This window comes from Cavia porcellus, unplaced genomic scaffold (genome assembly GCF_034190915.1).
Source record: "Cavia porcellus strain 051 isolate PalLab524CR breed Dunkin Hartley unplaced genomic scaffold, mCavPor4.1 scaffold_2, whole genome shotgun sequence".
NCBI classification, from domain to species: domain Eukaryota; kingdom Metazoa; phylum Chordata; class Mammalia; order Rodentia; family Caviidae; genus Cavia; species Cavia porcellus.
In genome coordinates, this window is record NW_026947485.1 from 43,151,598 (window position 1) to 43,175,018 (window position 23,421).

Here is a 23,421-nt window from a genome sequence, read left to right on the forward strand (position 1 = left end):
TAATTTTATTTGTCTGAATTTAAAAAAAAAACTGTTTCTATTGCAAATTCCAAATAGATAAGGGCCAAGTTTGGTACGCTCAATTTATTGCTTCCGGGTTCTGCTCAATCTGAAATGTTTAGTCAATATTCTCTGAACATTTGTTGAATGTGTTAATTTTGCATAATGCATTTTGAGTTTTTTACACTTTAAAAATATTAAGCATAGATAAAAATATTTATTTTACTTCTTATTGCAAACTCATACACTTCTTAGTCTTTGAACATGACAAAGAACGTTTTTATAATTTACTTATATAAATAGTACTATAAAATACCTATTATTAATATACTATAATTATGCTACATAATAAATAATAAATAAATTATACTATAAATAAGTATACTATAAAATTATACTATAAAATAAATTATAATATAAAATAATTAATTTCTAACTAAAATAGGAATATTTTGGATTTCTTAGGAAAAAAATTTAAAAATGAGTAGATTGAAGATAACTTAAAAATGGCTTGTTACTTTGAAAATGTTACGAAAATACCATCTGATTTTTCTCAATTTATGATTTACAATATTATGTTTTATCTTTGTCTTCTTCATATCCATTGAGTGATTGCATGTATTATCATTGAAATTTATAATTTAAATTTTAATTTGATACAAATGTATGTGTGAATTATATCCTGGTTCAGCTGTAAAAACATGATGCCATAGTGAAATACGATTTTGTAAATCACTCTAGTTGTTCAATGAAATTGAAATGGTATTAAATGTAAGGAAATTACGCCAAATAATGTAGACTATTATTTCTCAAAAATCTCAGAGGTAAACAGTGATATATGTAGGGATGCAAAATAACGACAATAGTGTTTGATACATGCAAAAGCGAAATAAAAATAGGATAATGACACCTCACAGTTAATGCAAATAAATGAATTAGAAGTGTTGGGCTGCCAAGCAATGACATTTAACAAACGTTAAAAAAGTAGTAAAGAACAATTTAAAAATGCTAAGCGAGAAGCACTAGAAATTTATATATTAATTGTTCTATATTTATACTTAAAACTACACTGATTTCTTGCATTTATGCATTAACTAGTAATATTATATACTCCACTTTTGTTGGTTATTATTTATTAGTAAGAAGTTCAGTTTTAACTTTTAAAATCATGGAATATCTTTAAACGATAGATTTCATATCAAAATAGTTTCATTGTGTCTCTACAGTTGTAACTTGTAATGATCATGACATTGTTTTCCTTGGAATAGCTGTTTTATGCTACTTTGTCAGGTATAGGAAAACAATAGATTGTGTGTTAGTCTTTGGTACATTTTCTAGTTGATGTATTCTATACCTTGCCTCCATTTTCTGAAATTACACTGTATATTCTTGTTTAATTTTCTTCATTTTTTGGAACTGACTGCTAATGTAAGGTACTGGAAGTTATCTGTATGTATGGCAAGGGTTTGCATCCTTGAGAAACTCAGAACCCACATTATAATCAAAAGAAAACTAAAACAGCAGTTGTGTACACTTTTGTTATGTATTTCCATCCCACCCTACAGACTGTAGATATTTACAGGCTATAGGAAGAAAACAAAATTTTTAAAAGATTAAATTACAGAGAAAAAGGAGAAAACTAGGACCATGTAGCAGTAAAATTAAACTGGTTTCCAAAAGGTGAGATTAAAACTTTTGGCTTAGTCACAAAAAATCCCTCAGTGTTTTGTCTAGTTTCAGTGAAAAAGGATGCAGCAGGGATGAACAAGATGGTGAAGGTTGTATGTGATGAGTATTTTTTATTCAAATATTTGGCACCTACAACCTCAGACATTTGCATAAGATTCATGGATAGTATAGTGAAAAATTCTTCTCCTAATAATCTTAGTCTATTTAGAAGAAAGCATTACAATGCTGTTAGAGAAGATTGGATAAAGAAAAGTTTAAAACGTGTTGAGAGAAGATATTACTGTTAATGGAGGTGAGGATAAAATGGTCAGGTTCCAAAGTCTATGAGATCAGTATCACTGGGAGGAAGAATAGTACTTCACTATTGAAATAGTATTGCATATTTCAGTACTTTTACCCTGACTGGATGAGTCCACAGCAGCAGCAAAATATGGCCCAAGCCTTCACATCCTAGTTGTGCTCAAATGCACAGCTAGTTCCTAAGCTCAGAATCCATTATCACCCATGGCTTATAGAGAGCCTAAGAATACAGAGGTGGGGAAGAGCAGGGAAGGTGGGCTAAACATTGAATGTCTCCTGTTGGGAAAGGTTATTTCACAAATACCTATTTCTTCCTAAAAATGTGTACTTAAAGCTGATACTATCATCCTCGAATATTAGTGCATTTGTCACGAATTTATTACAGTTTCACACCGAGGTGGTTACAAATACATCAAATGATTGAACACACATTACAAATTAGCAGAAGAGTCACATTTAACAATATGGTTTAATGATTATATAAAAGTCAGCTTTGTAAACTAAGTTTATAATATAAACTTGGCTGAAAATAGCTTAACTCATTGGTGGAACTGTGCTACTGGCCAAACTACGAAAGTATCAAACAGTATTATTCTTGTAAATATTTCTTTGAAGACTGCATTTGAGTACTTGGTTCCGAGGGAAGGAAACTTTAGATCTTGGGGCTGGGTTTTTTTTAACTGAAACTGAAGCCCCAAAAGTTTAAGATCAAGGCTCAGAATTTCGAATCCCGCCCAGGTTTTAACAGTGCTGTTTTTTAACTCGCAGCAGAGAAAGCAGAAAATTGACGAGAGGCGGGGTCAGGGGGCGCCGCCTCAATTCTGAGTGGAAGTGATCCCAGCAGAGCAGTGCTGCAGCCACATCTACGTAGCTCGTCACAGCTCTTAGTTTCTTTGCTTGTTAGACTTGGGAACTAAGGCGCGATTTGTCTTCCGCTAGCAGCAACCACTAATGAGCATGTACGCATGCGCGGAGCCCAACCCCTGGCGTTTGTGTGACGTCACTCGCGCGCCTGTCTGAACTCTTTTCTACTCTTCCGGGTTCGGGTGAGTGTCGAATTAGCAATTCATTGCTTGGGTAGAAATGGTTCAGGGGTGTGCATAATAAGGGGTTTGATTTATTTTTACGTGAACGTTCAGTGCAGTTGTCTGTAGAAACCCTACATAGGTCCTTTGTCACAAAACTGCGGTGTTCACTATTCTTCCGGCGTTTTAGGGGCAGTATCTATCTGTAAATTCAAGTCCACGCCTTCGCATATTTATGCCCGCAGGGGAATGTCATGTGCTAAAAGTTGGAGAAGATTGAACCTACAGTTTAGGAGTTAACATCAGCTTAATTATGGTTTTCTTAGATTATTTAGAGAGATGAGGCAGCAGACAAAACCGTGGAGCAGGGACATTTTGGGAAATGGTTTGCTTAGGCCTTACCGTACTTGTCAGAGGGATTCAAAAGCAGAACCACAACTTTTCAACTCCCTCCTTCCCAATCGTTTTTGCATTTTAAAGAACAGTGGTAAAGTCTAAGTTTTCACAGATCTTAAGACAGGCTTTCATATAGAATACTTAGAAAAATAAAGGATTAAAGTTCAGTTCTGTTTAAAAGAATATTAGGTATTGATAATTGTAATACAGTTACTAACTAACTGCCACTTTCTTCCCCCAAGTTAGTGGTGGTGATTATCTTATTAAAAGAAGAAATAGTGAAACCAACTCAAAGAAGCTTAAAACAAATTAGTGACTGCATTTTGGGTAAAACACTGGTCACTCAGTATCAGACAGTCAGCTTTCCTGATTGACTTTGCTTTGGACCTCACTGAAGCAGAAATGCTATGTCACTTAAGTCAGTGAGTTCTCTAAAGTTCAACTGTTGAGTAAATCACATAAAATATTTTTCAGATCTTTACCGCCAGTTTGTGATTATAGCAAGAAATTTAAATACTGGGAAAAAGAATGCTGTAGTAAACTGAATGTATTCAAGGGGATTGAGGCAAGAGGAAATTTTTAATGGCACAGTTGAAGAAGAGGACCTAACACATTTTGTGACATTAACCCTAGATCGTAGAAATTAATAACAAGGGTGACACCAGCCCTTTGAGGTTGAACAGGAAGTTTCTGGACAGTTGTTCCCACAGAAGTATTTTGTGTGTAAATTTCCAATGGACTTTGTGCAAGATTATGGTTTTGGCAGCCTTTTGATAGTAACTATAAGGTTATCATGCATGAGAGCTCTTCCTACATGTCTGCTGGCCCACTTTGTTTGCTCATTCATTCGTTTACTCCTAGTATTCCTTTTTTGCTCTTTCCTGCTTCTTCAGTTTTACTTATTATTCTTGTACTCTCATATTTAGACTATTACAATAGCTAGCTGGTCTCCCTATTTCTAGTTTTTTTAAAAATTTTACTTAAAGAGAAACAGTACAGGCTGGCCTTGAGGTGATTATGTAGTCCAGGCTGGCCTCAATCTCATGATGGTACTCCTGTTTCAGCCTCCCAAGTGCTAGGATTACAGGTGTATGCCACCATGCCCAGCAGAAATATCTTTTTGAGGATTCTATTCAGTGTGCTAGATATAAGGAAATCTTTCAAGCTTCCTAGCTTTCTAGCTATTAAACTCTATAAACTTTTCTCAGTGAGGCTATGTGTCTGCTTGGATTTAATCATCATTTTCTGCTTCCTACAAACTATCCAGAGAGTAAGTTAGGATTATCACTTTTGTTTTTCAAAAAAGTCATTTACTTTTGTTTATTGTTTGAAAATTGTTTCATTTATTTTCCCCTTGATTATGTTTTAATGCTTTATAATAAATCCAGTATCTATTATTTCTAAAACAAAAAATTCTCTGGGTTATTTAAGAATTTAAGAATTAAAGAGTTAGGTTTTGTAAGTAGTCACTTTTTTTGCATTTGAGAAACAGTATTATTTTAATGCTCATCAAGACTTACTTTGAAGGGCTCAATTAAAGAGGTAAGGAAAGGATTGCAGTAGAGTTTTAACTGTATAATGAGGACAGCAGATTTTGAAGAGATCTTGCATTTGTTTCTTAAATAGATGCATGAAATCTAATAAGGGATTTTTTTGGAATAATGTTCGCCAACTAATATGAATGAGACTCTCTCATGTGGCACAACTGGATTTCACAATATGGTCCTGCTACAGGAAGGTGAGTGGCTTTTGGAGAATGACGATTTGGAGAATGGAGATTTGATTCTAAAGTATAATATCTTAATGAGGTTCCATATAGAACTTGACTCAATTCCTCCAAACAATTTCAAAGAGTTGCTAAGATGTGCCGTTTAAAAGGTCTGAGTATCACTTCAGTTAGATTTGTCTCTCATCCTTCTCCTTACAAATACTTGAGAGTCAATTGTTAGATGTCTGTGGTGAGTGAATCATTAATGTAAATGCTTTCCTTATCTTCAATACTTTCGTAATTATTAAAGACTTGCTTAATGGAATCTCCTTATCTGGCTAAATGTTTACTGCAATTTGGTTGATTTATTTTAAACAGTTTAAACAGTTTGAAAAATAAAATCATGTATTTTGAAATAAAATCCTGGGTTTGTAGTTTTGGATTGTGCTAAATAAAAGGAATTTTTTTTTTGTATTTATAGTTTTGATATTTTCAATTTCAAGTTGATTCACATTTGAAAAAGCCCAAGTGCACTACGGTGCAATATGAATGTTTATCTTTGGTGTGCTTGTACAGGACTAGTTATAACCTTGTCAGTGAAATTTCTTTGTAGTTATTTTATTAAGCTTTTATTTAGATAAATATCATCTTCTTTCTCAGCACCTGTGTACTGAATGTAAATGAGTGAAGTGTTGGTTGTTAAAGACCCTTGTATCTGTATTGCTGATAGAGAAAATAATCGGGAAAATAAAGAAAGAATAATGTAAAGCCCTTTGCAGTGATAGCTTTACATTACTTAAATTTTATCATGAGTAAAATGAAATATTTTGGTGTAATCTCTTAGATACCTCTATATTTAGTAGTGTATCTACCCAATTCATTTTGTTATTTCAGTGGGAAAAAAATAGAAAGTGGTTAATATGTTCTTTTAATGTAACATTTATGAAAGTTTGTGTCATGTGTGTTCTAAGATTGTTAAAATTTTTGATTTTAATATGTAATATCATTCTATATTAGGGAGCTGGCCTAGATCCCCAATCTGCCAAACAAGTGTACCGCAAAAGCTCAAAATAAATGACATAAGTGGTATGATTATAGGGCTCCAGGAAGGTCAAAATCCTTCTGCAGAGTTGGAGACTCTGAGGGCTAAGATAGAAAATGCCTCTGGGCAGCCATTTTTTTTTTTTTTTTTTCAAACAACACAGGAAAGTGAATAGACTTTGGGAATGGTTTAAGTATTTTGCAATTAACAAATTATGTTAACAAAGAGAAGTATTTTAGGAGAAGATCTCCATGTTGGATTTCACTACAGGGGTGAAATGCGTGGCTACAGTCTTTATTTAGTTAATTGGAGTTGGAGCCAGGTGTCTTGAGCCATTATCTTATTTTGCCTCAACCATGCAGCAGCACTGCACATGTGTTCAGTTTCCAGTTTCAATGCCTCCCAACAATTCTGTATGTTATTTTTGTTGTAAAATATTAAAGCAAGTTGAGTTAATTGTAGGCAAATAATTTGCATAGTATTCCTCCAAAGAAGATATACAGATTGCCGGTAACCACTTAAGAAGATACTAATTATTGTCAATCGTTAAAGACACCTAATCAAAGCAGCAGTGGGATACCACTTCATTCCCACTAGGATGACTATTTGACAAGACCCACAAGACCTGTATTCATGAAGGAGTGAAGAAATTGGAACCCTCGGGGCTGGAGATATAGCTCAGCGGCATAAGCGCCTGCCTTGCAAGCAGGCAGTCGTGAGTTCGATCCCTGGTACTGATAAAAAACGAAAAAGACAAAAAAAAATAAATAAATTGGAACTCTCATTCATACTTTGAGCATGGAAATGTGATATGGTACAGCCACAGTGGTAAATAGAATGGTGTTTCCTCCAAAATCAAACATAGAATCATTATATGATCAACAGTCTTACTCCTGTGTATATACCCAGAAGATTTAAAACAGGTGCTAAAACACATACTTGCATGCCAGTTTTTATTACAGCATTATTCACAATAACCAGAAGTAGTAATTAGTAGTAGTAAGTAGTAGTAATTACAACCCATATGTCAACAAATGAGTGTAAACAAAAAATGTAGATACAAACATAGAATCTTAACATATAAAAAATAAGCTTGTTGCTACAATGAGTGAACCTTGGAAACATTTTATATGTAAGCCAGATATAAAACAACAAGTATTTTTATTGCCCTTAATATAAATAGACTGATAGGGACAGACTAAAGATGCCCAGGTCCCATAATAAACGAAAACTAGGGAATTCCAATTTAATGGTTACAGAGTTACTGATTGGTGTTTTCAAAAGGTTTTGAAAATATTTCAAATAGATATTTTGTAATCAGATTGTACCAGAATGTAAATGGCAAGTTTCCTGTTATTTATATTTTACTTGAATAAAAGATTGCAACACAATATTTGGGCAATATAAATATGTAATTGAAACTAAGACTCTTCAAGCTGAGGGAGGAGGATAGCCACAGTTCAAGGCTAGCCTGAACTATCTCAATCAACCAAGAGTCAGCTTGTTTCAAGGCAGAGGGACCTGGCAGAGGAAGAATAGGTCATGGCATTGTACTCAGGAAGCCTCAGGTCAAGGGAAGAGGAAGGGAGATAGGCGCTTCCAGGTCATATTCCCAGTCACACTGCACTACTAGGCTTCACCTCTCAAAGTCATATGCCATAAGCTAATCAGTAGAATAATCCCCTGATAGGAAACACCCCTCCATGATCTATGCACCTCCTAAAAACTCCACAAGGGTTTGAGAAGGTGAGGACTTGGAGAAACATCTAGATATAAACCATGTATGTGGCAACATCCAATGGAACTGTCTGCAGTGATACAAATGTAATGTATCTGTACTGCCAATATGGTAAACACTACTATGTAGCTACTGAAGTTTTGGACTGTGGCTAGTGTAGCCAAGTTTTAAAGTCTTACACAATTTAAATGTAAGTAGTTAGTTACATGTCTCTAGTTGACAAAATATTGGGTTGCACATCTTAAGAGATTAACCACTGCCTGATATACAACCTTACATATTTTTCTGAAATTATATTGAAATTATTTAAATTTTATTTATTTAAGAATTGTACAGTATCTTTGATGTTAATTGGAAATCTAAGTATTTACCAAACTAGATCTGACAAATAAGTCTGTCAGCTCATGTAGCTATTAAATACATTGTTAAATCAGCAGTTAGTCTCCAAATAACTTATTTAGCCTGAGACCTTTCTTATAAAACAGTGTTACAAAGAGTATTAGAAATAGGTTTTCAGAGATGGAGATATAGCTCGATAGTAGAGATTTTGCAAGGCCCTGGGTTCAATCCCTTATGATTAGAGTTGTTATTAACAAGTAAATGATATTTGGGGGAAAAAACTCTGCTTTCTGCAAAAACACAAAAAGAAATGAGATTGGCTGTGCTTTGCCTCTTCATTTACATTCATTTAGACTCAGTAAACATTTATTAAAGACTGACATTTTGATGGATGCTGTGCTAGACTCTGGAGAAACCAAAATTAATAAGATGCAGTACTTGGCCTATGGAACCTACTATCTCTAGTTTAATGGGAAATCACTTAAGGGTGGTATCTATAATATAGCTATGGTAGCAGCTTTAGAAAACTATAAATCTGCTTGGAAAATGTGGGCCAAGCATCAAATAGCAGACGACTTGTTTTTTAGTGCAATATTTTATTTACTAGTCTTTAAACTTTGTATTGTGGAAAATTTTCAATAGATTAAAGTACTGAAAATTATTTAATGAATGTCTGTGTATCCAACTTTTAACTTGAAAAGTTATTGAGTTTATTTCATCTTCAATTCATTTTATGTCACAGATTATTTTGAGTCAAATGTCAAGAATTATAAAATTTAATGTATAAAATCTCAGTATGTAACATTGAAAGGCTAGAAAATTACATGTATACACACACACAAGCCAGTACTTGTTACAATATTATGATATTGCCAGAATATTAGCATCAATTTTTAAATATGAAATAGTGCATACATATATATCTATATATCTTATTTCTTTGAATATAACACAAGCACAATTCCATTTTTACACTTAAAAAATAATTTATATAATCAAATATCAGGTCAGTATTTCTTCTTCTTTGATCGTTTTATGAATTGTTTTTTAATGGTATAGGGAAATCAATGAAGGTTTGGTAGTAATTGAAGAACTATCCTGAATGATCAAAACTAAAACATTGGTGCAACTGGTCTGCAGTTAATTAGTTGTGTATGCAGATTAGTTAAGTATGCAGATGTATATATGTGGTGGGTGGGGGCTTAGTTTTCTGTGTTTGAGGCAATACAAATGTCTCTAAGAACAACTGTTCCTGCAATTTTAAATTGGAGTTCTTTATAAAGCTGAACATTAATTTTTCCTAATTCTTTTTTGTGTTAAGTAAATACTTAGCTAGAAACAACTGGTCTTGGGTATTATGTGTTTTTTCTAAATTTTGTTAATGTAGCATACTGTGTGTTTACTTGAATTATGTAATGCATTACTTAAGGTATTAAACTCTGCAACTTTTGGAAGGAAATGCCCTATCAGTACAGGCTGTATATTTTAGTGTTTTTCTTCTTCAGTAAGGGCTTTTGGTTTTGGTTTTTGAAATGTCATTTAAATTCTGAATTCTGAATTATTTAAGTTTTGAAATATTGTATCAAGTTGCTGACCTAGAAAAAAGACAATGGTACTAGAAAAATTGATTGCCCCAAAACACAGGTATCCTTAATCATAGTGTTTTTTTTTGTTGTTGTTGTTGTTGCTGCCAGTCCAGAATGTGTGTGTGTGTGTGTGTGTGTGTGTGTGTGTGTGTATTGTGCAGAAATTTGTGGCATTATTCGGAACTCTGGTTTTCTCAGGTCACAATATTTATAACTCCTAAATGCTTTTGAGGCAAAATGAAACATTGCCCTCTAGACACTTTAAATTGTTTCTAAATTGTTCCTATTCATTCCTTAGCTGATAAGATTACAGAAGTCAAGATAATATCTGGTAATTGATGAATTGTTGTAGTATCTGTCCAGTTGAATTACGTAAGTAAATGTTAACAATTTTAAGATTGAAGAATATGTCCATACTATTAACCAGTATACACAGGTGTATGTCTGTACTGGTTGTTAATATATTAAAATAAATTTTTAGTGAATGGTGAATACCTACTGTTTAGAATTCTGCAAGACCACCTTACTGTTTCAACCCAGGAACTCCAATATAATTTTCCTGCTCCCTTCCCTGAATTTTCCTATGAGGTAGGAGAGATTGTACCTCTGAAGATGGTACTTACATTCTGTTTGGTTTCTGGTCCTGTGAGGCCATGGGACCCTTTGTGAGCTGTGTAGGAACTAGATCATCTGTAGTACATCTTTCTAGCCCTGTATTTTAGATATTATTCCTGAATACATCTAAGTTTTCTAAAAGAGAGTGTAAGAGAATTAGTCTTCTTTCAGTCATTCCTGTGTGTATTCCAAAATACATTTAATGCCTATTTGGATCCAGGCCCTGTTCCTCAGTTACTGGTGATCCAGACAGTTGTGTTTATACTTCTTATTTTTTAATGGAAGATAGATAATAAGAGATAAGTGTTATATTCTTATTCAGGAGGTGAATAGTGCTTTGTAGAAAACAAAGCAGTGTAGAAGAGAAAAAGAACAGTATCTGAAAAGAGGAGGAAAGTTATGTTTAAAGCTGGTGATGGAAGTGACATTTGACCAGAAACTTGGAAGAAGTATTGAAGTGGTCCTTCAGCTATGTGAAGTAACAGTCTCCTAGACAGGAATTAGCAAGTACAGAGGTTCTAAAGTGTGGGTCTGTGTTTCAGGTAGCGCAGGATCAGTTTCAAAATCTCAGGGTATCTGAATCTCTGGGGCCAAGCCCTTAGTGTTATTGAGCTTTCTATGACAATACCTTTTTGGATTATGTCAATTTTAGTCATATCTACTATTGGCATATAGTAGGAGCTCCAGCTCGATAGCTGATGATTGAATCTTTTGTAAATGGATTCAGGCCAGATAAGAAAAATAGGGCAGAGGAACAGCATTTGGGCACCTGAGCTCAGAGGTTGGACTTCTCATCTTATTTTCCTCCAGTTATTGGACCTTGAGTAACACTGATTGTCTCCAGATTGAAATTTAATATACTGTTAAGTGAACATTACATTAGCTGATAATTCTGCATCTGACGTACCGTAGTTGCAGAAATTGTGATGATTTATAAATCAGTAGATTTGAGAAATACCGCTATTTGTGCAACATCTGTCTTTGGAGGCTACAATTATTATTCATCATCAATTTCAGGAAAATCATTAGAATATGTATTTTCTTCTCTCTTTCGAATATTTATTATAACTAGTATCTAACATTTAACTTTTACACTGAATATGAAAAATAAATCTTACTGCTAAAAATGATACATTTGTGTGAAATTTTATAAAGTAGAAAATGCTTCCATATGTTTCTCATTTAAGCTTTATTAACTCCCTTCATTTTGTATTGTGACTTCTATTATTGAGATAACCACTGTAAGGCTAAGATCTGCTAAAGAACTTGTAGTAAGTGGAGAAACTATCTCCACAACTGTTTTTTTTTTTTTTTCTTAGTTCAAGGAGAAAATTATCAAATTGAGTAAGATCTTGCAAATATTGTCATAGAAGATTTTGTTGTTTTGTGTGGTTACATTTTAAAAACAATTCAAGCAGTGTGAAAGGATATAATCTAAAAAGCAAAAGTGTCCTCATCCTCTCTGAACCTATTGCCATCTCCCAGCCCATTCTGTAATTAAAATCACTGCTCTGATTTTATATTGCATCCTTTCAGCTTACTTGTGTGTGTATACATATATCTGCATATATGTTTGTATATATGTAAGTATAAATGCATGGTATTAAATACTATAAACCTATTCACTTATATTTTTAATATTTTTATCTTTACATTTCTTTAGTATTCTTATATTTGTCAAATGTTTATTTATGAAACAATGTAAGAGGGCTATAATAAATTTGTAAAACATGTATAATACACTCTATAAAACATGTACAGTATAAGGTACATTTGAACTGAATGTAAAAAATGTTTTCTACTGTTGAAATAAATGTTAAATAGATGGTCATGCAATTGGAAGTGTACTGACTAATCAGTAGCTATCAAATAACAGGATGTTAAGAATCATGAGATTTTATTCCTTTTAAAAGATAATGGTGGAAAAATTGAGTTTACCACTCAAAACCTTTCCAAGCTTAAAATTCATGAATGCTAATCATTTGAGGGTTTTGTGTATTTACTTTAGAGATTATAGTATCATTAAAGATTATTGCAAAGCAAACATAAAACTTTCTGCATAAGGGAATGAATTTTTCTAATTTGATTCTTATGCTTTACTTCTTTTTGTCACTTGCTTGTTTCCATAAGATTATAAGAATTAGGATTTTGATACAACTCAAATCTTAAAATACTTTATGTAATGCTAATAAAGTTTTGATTCTTATTTTGCTAGACTATGAAACAAGTTATAAACATACCCAGGTTGTAGTTGAACTTCCCTCACATATGATATTTGCTTCCGTTTAAGGTTTTTGTTTTTCTTTTTGAGGGCTGGTCTTGAGCTTACTTTGTGACACAGGCTGGTCTCAAATTTGCAAGGATTCTCCTGCCTCAGCTTTCTGAGTGCTGGAATTACAGGTGTGTGCCACCATGCCTGACTCAGTTTTAGGTTTTTAATACAAAGTAGCACATGCCTATAATCCCAGCACTCAGAGGATGAGACAAGAGAATCATCATGTGTTTGAGGCCAGCCTGGATTACATAGTAATTTTAAGGCCAAGCTGAACTATGTGGAAAGACTTCTCAAAAAAAAAAAAAAAAAATTTTTTTTTTTTTGAAGACAAGCAGTAGAGATAGGTAGTACCTGTCTTGGCAGCTGGGAGATCTGCCTTCTTGTCTTCTATAAATAACTAGCAATATGTAACCTTAGTGCATTTATTTACCCTTTCTGTCTTTTATTTTTTTATCTGAAAATTGAATTTACTTGTTTACTACATAAACATGTATTTATATTTATATGTGAGTATTCATGTTTTATTATGTTGAACAACTGAATATATATGTTTGCATATATTTATATGTGAGTATTCATGTTTTATTATTTAGTTGTTCCAATAGTTGTTGAATGTTTTTTGTTTTCTATAAATGTTAGACATAAGCAGTGAATAAAGTAGTATTATGCCTTCATGGAAAACAGTGTCCCAGTGGAGAACAGTGAAATTAAACACTTACCTCAATTATTTTATCTAGGCTGAATAGTAATTAAGTATTTTGAGTAGCATATTGAGAAAAGTACTGGTGAAGTGACTACAAGAATATTGTAAGGTGATCATATGACAGTATTGCATGCAAAGGCCTTTAGTGAGCATCCTGGAACGTTTAAAACAATATAAGAAGGCAAATACTGGAGTGAGCCTATGGCTTCTGAGGAGACAGAGGTGGAAGTAGAGTGAGGTAGTGTTTATAGGCCATTTAAGGGCTTTGATTTTTAATGCTGACATTAACATCTATATTCACTAATTATGTACTTGCTGTTCTGCAATGCTATAAATGGGGGTATTCTTGAAATACTTTTTTCTTATGCACTAGAGAAACATCCTGGACTTTCCTTGAACTTGTTCTCTCTTTAACAGAGTTTTAGAGAGAGGAGAGGACAGGACAGGAGGGATTAAGATGTGTTACGTACATGTACCAACTCCCTAACTAAATATAATCTCTGTGTACTGCAACTGTAATATCTATACTGCAAATGCGTACTAATTAAAGCAACAATTTTAAGATCTAACCAATAAGATTTGCAGTGTCAGTGTAGAAAAATTGATGCTTGTTAAAGTCAGGTAACATCTCTGACCATTAAAGATGCAAATTAAAACAATGCTAAGATTCCATCTTACTCTAAAAAAAATGACAGCAAGATATTGAATAATAACAAATGCTGGTGTGGCTGTGGTGAAAAAGAAACTCTTCCACATTGTTGGTGGGAATGCAAGCTAATATAACTGTTATGAATATCAAATCTCCATCAGTATAGATATTTCTTAAAGAAACTTTAAAAATACCATATGACCTATCTATCTCTCTTTTAGGTATCTTCTGCAAAGAGTTTAAAACATGCTATAGGAATACATGCTTATCAGGGTTTATAGTAGCATAATGTTAAAATCCTAGAAACAGACTGTATACCCATCCCCAGATAGTTGGATAAAGAAAATGTGGTGTCTATACATAATAGAATTCTATTCAGCTATAAAGATGGACAAATTTGAGACATCTATGGGAAAATAGTTGCACTTGATAATGTTGCATGAAATAAATCAGACACACAGACTTGACTATGGTATCGCTCATCTGAGTAAGCAAATTATAGCCTTAGAGAAAAATGAGGATAGAATGAGACAAGAAATGGATCTCTTACAGATGCAAGTGAGTCCAGGATAGCAAGGCAAGGGGTGAAGATGAGGAGTTGGGAAAATAAGTAGCATGAAGATACGCCTTTTATAGGGCCCCAGTAACCTCAATGAATGTGGACATTGTGTGCCATAAATGTGAACTAAGCTTTGTATTATCAACAAGAATGAAAAGGGGAAAAGGGAAGAAGAGAGAGGGAGGGACAGGGAAGGGAAGTGATTAAAGAAAAAGAAGCAAGTTGTAGTATGTACATATACCGTTATAGTTTGTGTTTAAATGGGCCCTAAGCCTCATGCAGTCATGGAGGCGGCTGAGTTTAGCATTTGTGATTGGTTCGTAGTCTAGCACTGAGATTGGCAGTGTGAGTGCTGTACCTTCCCAGGGGCACGTAGCTGGCACACTTTATAAGAGAGGGAAGGAAGTATGCTTTCCCTTCTTTTGCCGTTTTGTTCTTGTCATTTGTGGCTGCCATGAACAGCTGCCTCTCAGCCACATCACACTGCCTTGGAGTCAGCTGAGTATGTCCCGAAACTCTAAAAAAGCTATAGCTAGTTAAACCTTTCCTTGCTTCACTTTAGGTATCAGGTATTTTGTCTCAACAATGAGAGAAAAGTAACCAAGATATACTAACTCTTCAAAAATAGCTGTACTACAAGTATGTACTAATAACAATTTTAAGGAAATCATGTAAATGTTTTTCTTTGTGAGTTATCAATTGTTTATATATCCTTTTTTCTTTTCCTGCTAAAGAAATATAACTAGTAGAGAATTTTCAATGTGTTATCTATTTTTAATAGTCTAGTCTAGTCTTGCAATTTCCATTTTCTGGTTTGCTTATTCCATTATATTGGTTTGCTTATTTTATTAGTTAATGTATCAGGTATTAGCATTTAAAAATTTTATTATGCAGATAACTTGCTGGATAGAATTTTTTAAAAGACTTTTTAATCATAAGTTTTCAGTTCCTATCAAAATTGGAAGAAAGAGATTTTCTGTTTTCTGTATGACTCCTCTCCTCTGCGCATTTGCGACCCTCCTTAAGGGTTTCCATTCTGGAACAGTAGATTCATTACTGTTGATGATCCTCCATTTACACATCATTATCATTTGGTCCATAGTCTAGATTCAGGTTTCCTCTTAGTGGTGTGTATTCCATGGGTTTGGATAAATGCATGTTGAAATGTATGATGTATAACTCTCAAAATCCTTTGTATTCTACATATTCATCCTTCCCTTCACTTATTCACTGTTAACTACAGATGATCTTATTGTTTCCAGAGTTTTGCCTCTCCCAAATATCATATGGATAGAATCAAACGGTTTGTACTTGCTTTTACCTTTAAAAAAAATTATTTAAAGAAATAAAAAAAAATATAAGGGTACAAGTAATACAGAATTACAAAAAAAAAAGGTAAGAAATCACTAGTTAATAGATTACATATAGTTGTTCAAGTTACAGGATTAAAGCATACAAAGTGTACATTCAAACAGTGAGACTGCAAACAGTTGTGTTCAATGATCTAACAAAAACTCAGTAATATGGTCATCTATCTTAACACACCTAAACACACTTGCAGTTGTATCCTTTAGAGCACTTTTTTTCTCTGTTTTACAGCAAAATTTATACATTTCAGGTTTTATTACTCCCATAGTTCTTATTATTTTTTTGGAAGAGAATAAAACCAAATAAGACAAAACAAAGCAGTCAGTCAAAACAAAGGTTAGACATAGCACATGATATAAAAACAATACAAGGTTATCAACAATGGTTACCATAATGCCTCTTGCTTCCTTAAAAAGACTTGCCAGTATCATTAGGTATAATAAAATTGAACAAAACAGTACAGAACAAGACCAGTAAAACCTAAACATTGGAAACATTACAGGACTTCAAAAGAAGATAATAGTCAAATCAGAATGGGCATCATAGTGAATCTTATTGCCTTCAAAGTAGTTGCCTATACCCTCAAACTTGATATTATCAAACAGAACAAAATCCAGTAAGATACAACATGATAAAACCAATGGAGACAGAAGAGCAACTGTTTGGTGGGACTTCAAAACAGGATGATATTAAATCAGCACTAGCTATTATGATGTCTTGTTTTCTTCAAAATAGCTGTTCATTTCATCACAAGCAATAATATCAAGCAGCCAGGAATAAAGCCATTCCAATTAATTAGTGAAAACGTTATAAGGCTTCAAAGCCACATAATGGGGGAATGATGATTACCACATATTTTATATATTTGAATAATTTCTTACACTAGGGAAACTGTTCGGTATTCATACATGTGAGTTTGATTTATTTCACTTATGAGTATGGTCTCAAGCTGTGCCCATTTATTTATAAATATCTCAATGTGATCCTTCTTTATAGCTGAGTAGTACTCCGTTGTAGAAAAATAGCACAGCTTTTTAATCCATTCCTCAGTTAATGGACACTTGGGTTGTTTCCAAGATCTGGTGATTATAAATTGTGCTGCTATAAACATAGGTGCACATATATCACTGAGGTATGATGCTTTCAGTTCTTCTGGGAATATGCCTAGAGGTGGAATAGCTGGAACAAATGGGACTTCCAATCCCAGCTTTTTGAGAAATCTCCAAACTGACCTCGACAATGGTTGTACCAGGCTACACTCCCACCAACAGGGCAGGAGAGTTCCTTTTTCCCCACAGCCTCTCCAGCATTTGTTGTTGTTGGCTTTCTTGATCCTTGCCATTCTTTCAGGAGTGAGATTTAATCGTAGTGTGGTTTTAATTTGCATTTCTCTAATGACTAATGATGATAAACATTTTCTCATGTATTTATTTTCCATTTGTATTTCTTCGTCTGCGAATTGTGTATTCATCTCGGATGAATTTTGGATTGGATCTTTGAATTTTGGGGGTCTGATTTTTTTTTTTTTAATTCTTCATATGTTTTAGACAGAAGTCCCTTGTCTGAGGGAGAGTTCCTTAAGGTTTCTTCCCAGTTTTTGGGTTTTCTTTTCATTATGCTGGGTATTTCTTTTGACATGCAGAAACTTTTGAATAAGAGGTGGTCCCAGTTATTGATTCTGGGAAGCATTTCCTGTGTGGTTTGAGTCCTGTTCATGAATTCTCTACCTACCCCTATATCTTTAAGGTTACTACCCGATTTGTCTTCCAATAGATTTAGTGTTTCTGTGTTAATGTTCAGATTTTTGATCCATTTAGATTTTAATTTAGTACATGGTGATAGGCATGGGTCTAGTTTTAGTTTTCGGCAAATGGAGAGCCAGTTTTTCCAACACCATTTATTATAGAAACTGTTGTTCTTCCAGTGAACCTGTTTGGCTCCTTTATCAAAGATAAGGTAGTTCAGTGTGTTTGTAGTTGTGGTTGTATCTTCTAATCTATTCCATTGATCTTCGGCTCTGTTTTGATTCCAGTATCATGTTGATTTTACTATGGTTGCTCTGTAGTATAACTTCAAGTCAGGGATTGTGATGCCTCCTGCCTTGCCTTTGCTGCTTAGAATTGTCTTTGCTATTCTAGGTCTCTTCTCGCTCCAGATGAATTTTAGGAGTGATTTCTGTAGATTTATGAGGTATGTTGATGGTATTTTATTGGAATTGCTTTGAATCTGTATAAGAGTTTTGGGAGAATGGCTGTTTTTGCAATGCTCATTCTTCTTGTCCATGAGCAAGGGATGTCTTTCCATTTTCTGAGATCATCTTCAATTTCTTTTTTCAGTGTATTATAATTTTGTGTATAGGTCTTTCACTTCTTTTGTAAGAGTAATTCCTAAATATTTCATTTTTTTGGTTGTTAGTGTGAAGGGTGTGGCTTCTCTCTCTCTCTGTGATTTTGTTGTTAGTGTATAGGAATGCTATTGATTTTTGAGTATTGATTTTGTATCCAGCTACATTACTGAATTTATTTATTATATCTAAGAGTCTTTCAATGGAATTTAGTGGGTCTTCCATGTAGAGTACCTTGTCATCTGCAAACTGATAATTTAACTTCTTCTTTTCCTATCTTTACCCCTTTTATTTCTCTCTCTTGTCTAATTGCTCTGGCTAGTATTTCTAGTACTATATTAAATAGGAGTGGTGATAAAGGACATCCTTGTCTTGTGCCTGATTTTAAGTAAAGGCCTTCAATTTTTGGCCATTTAGTATGATACTGACTGTTGGTTTGTTGTAGATGGCCTTTATTATATTGAGGTAAAGACCATCTATTCCAATTTTCTGTAAAGTTCTTATCATGAGTGAATATTGGACCTTATCGAAGGCTTTTTCTGCATCTATAGAAATGATCATGTGATTCTTACTTTTGGCTTTATTGATATGGTGGATTACATTTATTTATTTACGTATGTTGAACCATCCCTGCCTGCCTGGGATGAATCCCACCTGGTCATGGTGTGTAATCTTCTTGATGATTTGCTGCATCCTATTTGCCAATATTTTATTGAGGATATTTGCATCTGTGTTCATTAGGGAGATTAGTCTATAGTTCTCTTTTTTAGTTGGGTCTTTCTCAGGTTTTGGTATTAGAATAGTATTTGCTTCCAGGAATGACTTAGGAAGGATTGCTTCCCTTTCAATTTCATTGAAGAGTTTGAGGAGTGTCGGAATTAGGTCTTCTTTGTATTCTTATAGAATTCTGCAGTGAATCCGTTGGGGCCTGGGCTCTTCTTTGTAGGTAAGGACTTAATTACATTTTCAATTTCATTAATAGAGATTGGGTTATTCAGCAGTTTTACATCCTCTTGATTTAGCTTTGTTACTTCATATGTTTCTAGGAATCTGTCTATTTCTTCTGTGTTATCAAACCTTTGAGAGCAGAGGTTTTCGAAATAGGTGTTGATGATCTTCTGTATTTCTATAGAGTGTGTATTGATTTCACCTTTTTCATTTCTTATTGCATGAATTTGAGCTTTTTCTTCCCTTTTTTTAATAAGGTTGGCTAGGGGCTTATACATTTTATTTATTCTTTCAAAGAACCAACTCTTTCATTTATTCTTTGGATTGTTTTCTTAGTCTCTATTGCGTTGATTTCTGCTCTGATTTTTATAATTTCCTTTCTTCTTTTGGCTTTGGGCTTGACTTGCTCTTCTTTTTCTAGCTGTTTGAGGTGTAGCGTCAGGTTATTTATTTGTATTCATTCTGTTTTCCTGATGTGGGAACTCAGTGCAATAAATTTTCCTCTGAGGACGACTTTCATTGCATCCCACAGATTCCATTAAGTTGTATGTGTATTTTGATTTTCTTCTAGGTATTGTTTAATTTCTTCTTTAATTGTCCCTGTGACCCACTGATTACTCAAGAGTGTGTTAATTAGTTTCCATGTGTTTGGGGGATTTTTGGAGTGTCTTTTATCATTAATTTCTAATTTCAAAGCGCTTTAATCCGATAACGTGCAAGGGTAATTTCAACTCTTTTGCATTTATTTAAATATGTTCTGTGAGCTAATAGATGGTCTGTTTTAGAGAATGACCCAGGTATTGCTGAGAAGAATGTGTATTCTGATGTTGTTGGATGAAACGCTCTGTATATGTCTATCAAGTCCATTTGTTCACAGTTGTGATTCTGTTCTGTTATTTCTTTGCTGATTTTCTGTCTGGTTGATCTGTCCCTTGGTGTCGGTGGTTTGTTAAGGTCTCCGTTACAATTGTGTTATGGATAATTTGATTTTTCATTTCTGTTAATAGTTGTTTTATGTAACTGGATGCTCTGGAATTTGGTGCATATATATTTAAGATAGTTATCTCTTCCTCTTGGAGTTTTCCCCTAACAAGTATGTAGTGACCTTCCTTGTCTCTTCTGATCATTATTGGTTTAAACTTCACACTGTTTGCAAACAGAATGGCTACTCCTGCTTTTTTTTTTTTTTTTTGGATTCCTGTTGCATGAAGTATTGGTTTCCATCCTTTGACTTTCTGTCTGTGAGTATCCTTTTGAGTTAGATGGATTTCCTGTAAACAGCATATGTTTGGATTTTGTTTCTTGATCCATTCTGCCAGTCTCTTTCTTTTAATTGGTGCATTGAGACCTTTTACATTTATGGTTATACCTGTTAAATATTGGTTTATTGTTGACATGTTATCTTTCTGTTGTTGCATCTGTATCTTTCTGTTCTGTTTAATTATCTGCTTTGCTTAGTGTTTTTTTTTTTTTCCTTTGGGTATCTAAACTGTCTTTCAATATTTTTTGCAGTGTTGGCCTGGTGATCATAAAGTTCTTCAGCTGTTCTTTGTCATGGAAGTATCTTATTTCAACATTGATTTTGAATGATAGTTTTGTAAGGTACATCAGTCTAGTTTGGAAATCATTTGCCTTTAGGATCTGGAATACTTCACTCCATGCTCTTCTTGATTTTATTATTTGTTCTGAAAAATCTGCTGTGATTCTGATAGGTTTTCCTTTATATGTCATCTGTCTTTTCTCTCTGACAGATTTTAATATTCTATTCTTGTGTTAGATTTCTGGGATGGTGATTATTATATTTTTGGATGTAGTTTTATTTTGGTTATGACTATTTGGAGTTCTATATGCTTCACTGAACCTGATGTCAGTTTCCGATGTCATGCTTGGGAAATTTCAGCTATTACTTCTCTAAATGTTCTCTTGATATCCTTTATGTCGTCCCCGACTTTTTCATTAATCCCTATCAATCTTTTGCTGTTTTTCTTTGCATCATCTTGCAGTTGTTGAATTATTTCCTGATTCTTTGTTATTTTTAAAAGATCTTTCCTTTCCTGTTCACTAGCTGCAATCCTGTCTTCATGGTCTGAAATTCTATCTTCACTTTTATTGAGGCGGTTTTTACAGCTTTCAGTGGAATTTTTGATTTCCTGTATATCTCTATGCACCTGCTTTATGTATTATAGTTGTTTCTTATATTGCTCATCTAGGAATTCTATCTTTTTGTGGAGTTCCTCCAATTTTTTAACTGTGTTTTCTTTAGATATGTTCAGCATCTCTTTCATTTCTTTTATCATTTCTTCTTTTTCCTGGAAGATTATTTCTAGTTTGAATTCCTTTAAAGCTTCCTGGAGTTGCTTGTTTATTTTAGTTGCTATTATGCCCAATATTTGAGGTGTGTGGCATATATTTTCTTCTATATATCGCTCCTAAGGTTTTTTGGGATCGGCTGGAGGTTTGATATTGTAATTTGGTCTTTCGTTTTGTCATTTTCCTATATTTCTGTGTTTCAAGTGTTATTGGAAAGCTTCCTTAGGGTCTGTTGGAAATCCATTTCTATGCCCGCAGCTCCTGGGACTCTGGCACCCAGTTCCCCCAGGCCACCGGGCCTCTGGAACTGGTGGTGTTAGCTTGCTTGCTTAGAACTACACAGTTCTCCAAGCACAGCTGAACAGGGAGGTGGATGCAGGCACCTCAGACCTGCCTAGCTGTTCCACTGCACCCAGAGGCTGTGAGGATCCCAACCAGGCTGGGCTCCAGGGAAAGTGGGCACCGGCCTGCTTGCTTAGAACTCCACAGTTCTCCAAGCACAGCCAGAACAGGGAGGTGGATGCAGGTTCCTCAGACCCGCCTAGCTGTTCCACTGCACCCGGAAGGCTCCCGGGTCCTAAACAAGCTAGGCTCTGGGGAAAGTGTGCGGGGCACTTACCCCAGGTCGCCTGGAACCAGTGGTGCTCACCTGCTTGCTTAGAATGCTACAGTCCTCCAAACACATGGGGAGGTGGATGCAGGCACCCCCGGACCCAAGGAGCTGTTCCACTGCACCCAGACAGTGCGAGGGTCCCAAACAAGCTGGGCTCCAGGGAAAGTGGGCGCCTGCCTGCTTGCTTAGAACTCCACAGTTCTCCAAGCACAGCTGGAACAGGGAGCTGCTTTTGCCTTTTAAATTAACTAAATTTTGAAAACTATTTATATGAGGAACCCCTGTACTGAATTCCTCTTCCTTTTCTGCTTCTCCCCCTCCGTAACCTTCCTGAAAGTAGTCCTTCTCTTCCCTAAAACTGGTTTGTAGTGAATAAGTCTCTTGACCCAACAGGGAACTATTCATTGTCAAGGACTCATTCTTTGTTGGCACCATGACTGGGCACTACAGACACAAATGCAGGGTGTCTTACTTATATTTCAGATAAAAAAAAAAAAACCCTTATTTTTATTTTATTATACACATACACTGAGGAGCCATATCACTTTTAGTCACAAGATGGTCTCCTAATACTTTTTGTTTTTAAAAAAAAACATTGATATGCACACCTGTTTTGATACATTAGAATATACTCTTAGTGCTAAGCTGCGTAATTCCTGTATTTGTTTGAATGGCTTCAGTATGTTATTCATAGAACATTTCATTTAAGATGAAAGATGTTAATGTATAACTTTTTTTTTTTTTCTTAACTAAAACCTCAGTATTCAGGTTTAATTGCAGTGCTGGAACTTTGCAATAAGTAAGTGGATTTTGGGTAGCAATTTTGGGCACTTGGTGTCTGAAAGGTTTGCTATCACTGACTTAGAATACCACATATTAAATTTTATTTTCATTTTAACCTATTATTTCCACAAATTAATATTAGTTTTTCATCTTTCTGTGTATATTCAGATAAATAAAAAATCCTAATTGTGTATAAATTAATTGGAACTGTATCCTAAGACCTTTTAGCTTTCCTGTTTCTTTTAGATCTTCAGTTCAGTTTTTACCAGTCAGTTCATCTTGCATGTTCTTTGAATACTATGAATAGAATAAAACATCTGTCAGTTGCTTATGGGATGTACTCACAGATGTGACATTACAATATTTGTAGTTCTGAGAAACTGAAGGGGTTTAAAGGATACCAAATGTGTTAAAAAATTTGTAAGTAACAT

General features: G+C 34.3%; 1 protein-coding gene across 3 annotated transcripts in view; it reads left to right on the forward strand.

Annotated features, from left to right (window-relative positions):
- Positions 1–2,859: 2,859 nt before the first annotated feature.
- The window catches only part of Pot1 (protection of telomeres 1), an 86,932-nt gene continuing 66,370 nt past the window's right edge, over positions 2,860–23,421 (forward strand). Inside the window, exons 1-2 of one of the 3 annotated variants that reach the window (XM_063241304.1) lie at positions 2,860–3,035; positions 5,037–5,148. In XM_063241304.1, the coding sequence (XP_063097374.1) occupies positions 5,092–5,148 (57 nt within the window). In that variant the 5' untranslated portion in view covers positions 2,860–3,035; positions 5,037–5,091. The remainder of the gene's footprint in view (positions 3,036–5,036; positions 5,149–23,421) is intronic. The other 2 variants (XM_063241293.1, XM_005006051.4) reach the window with 2 other exon arrangements.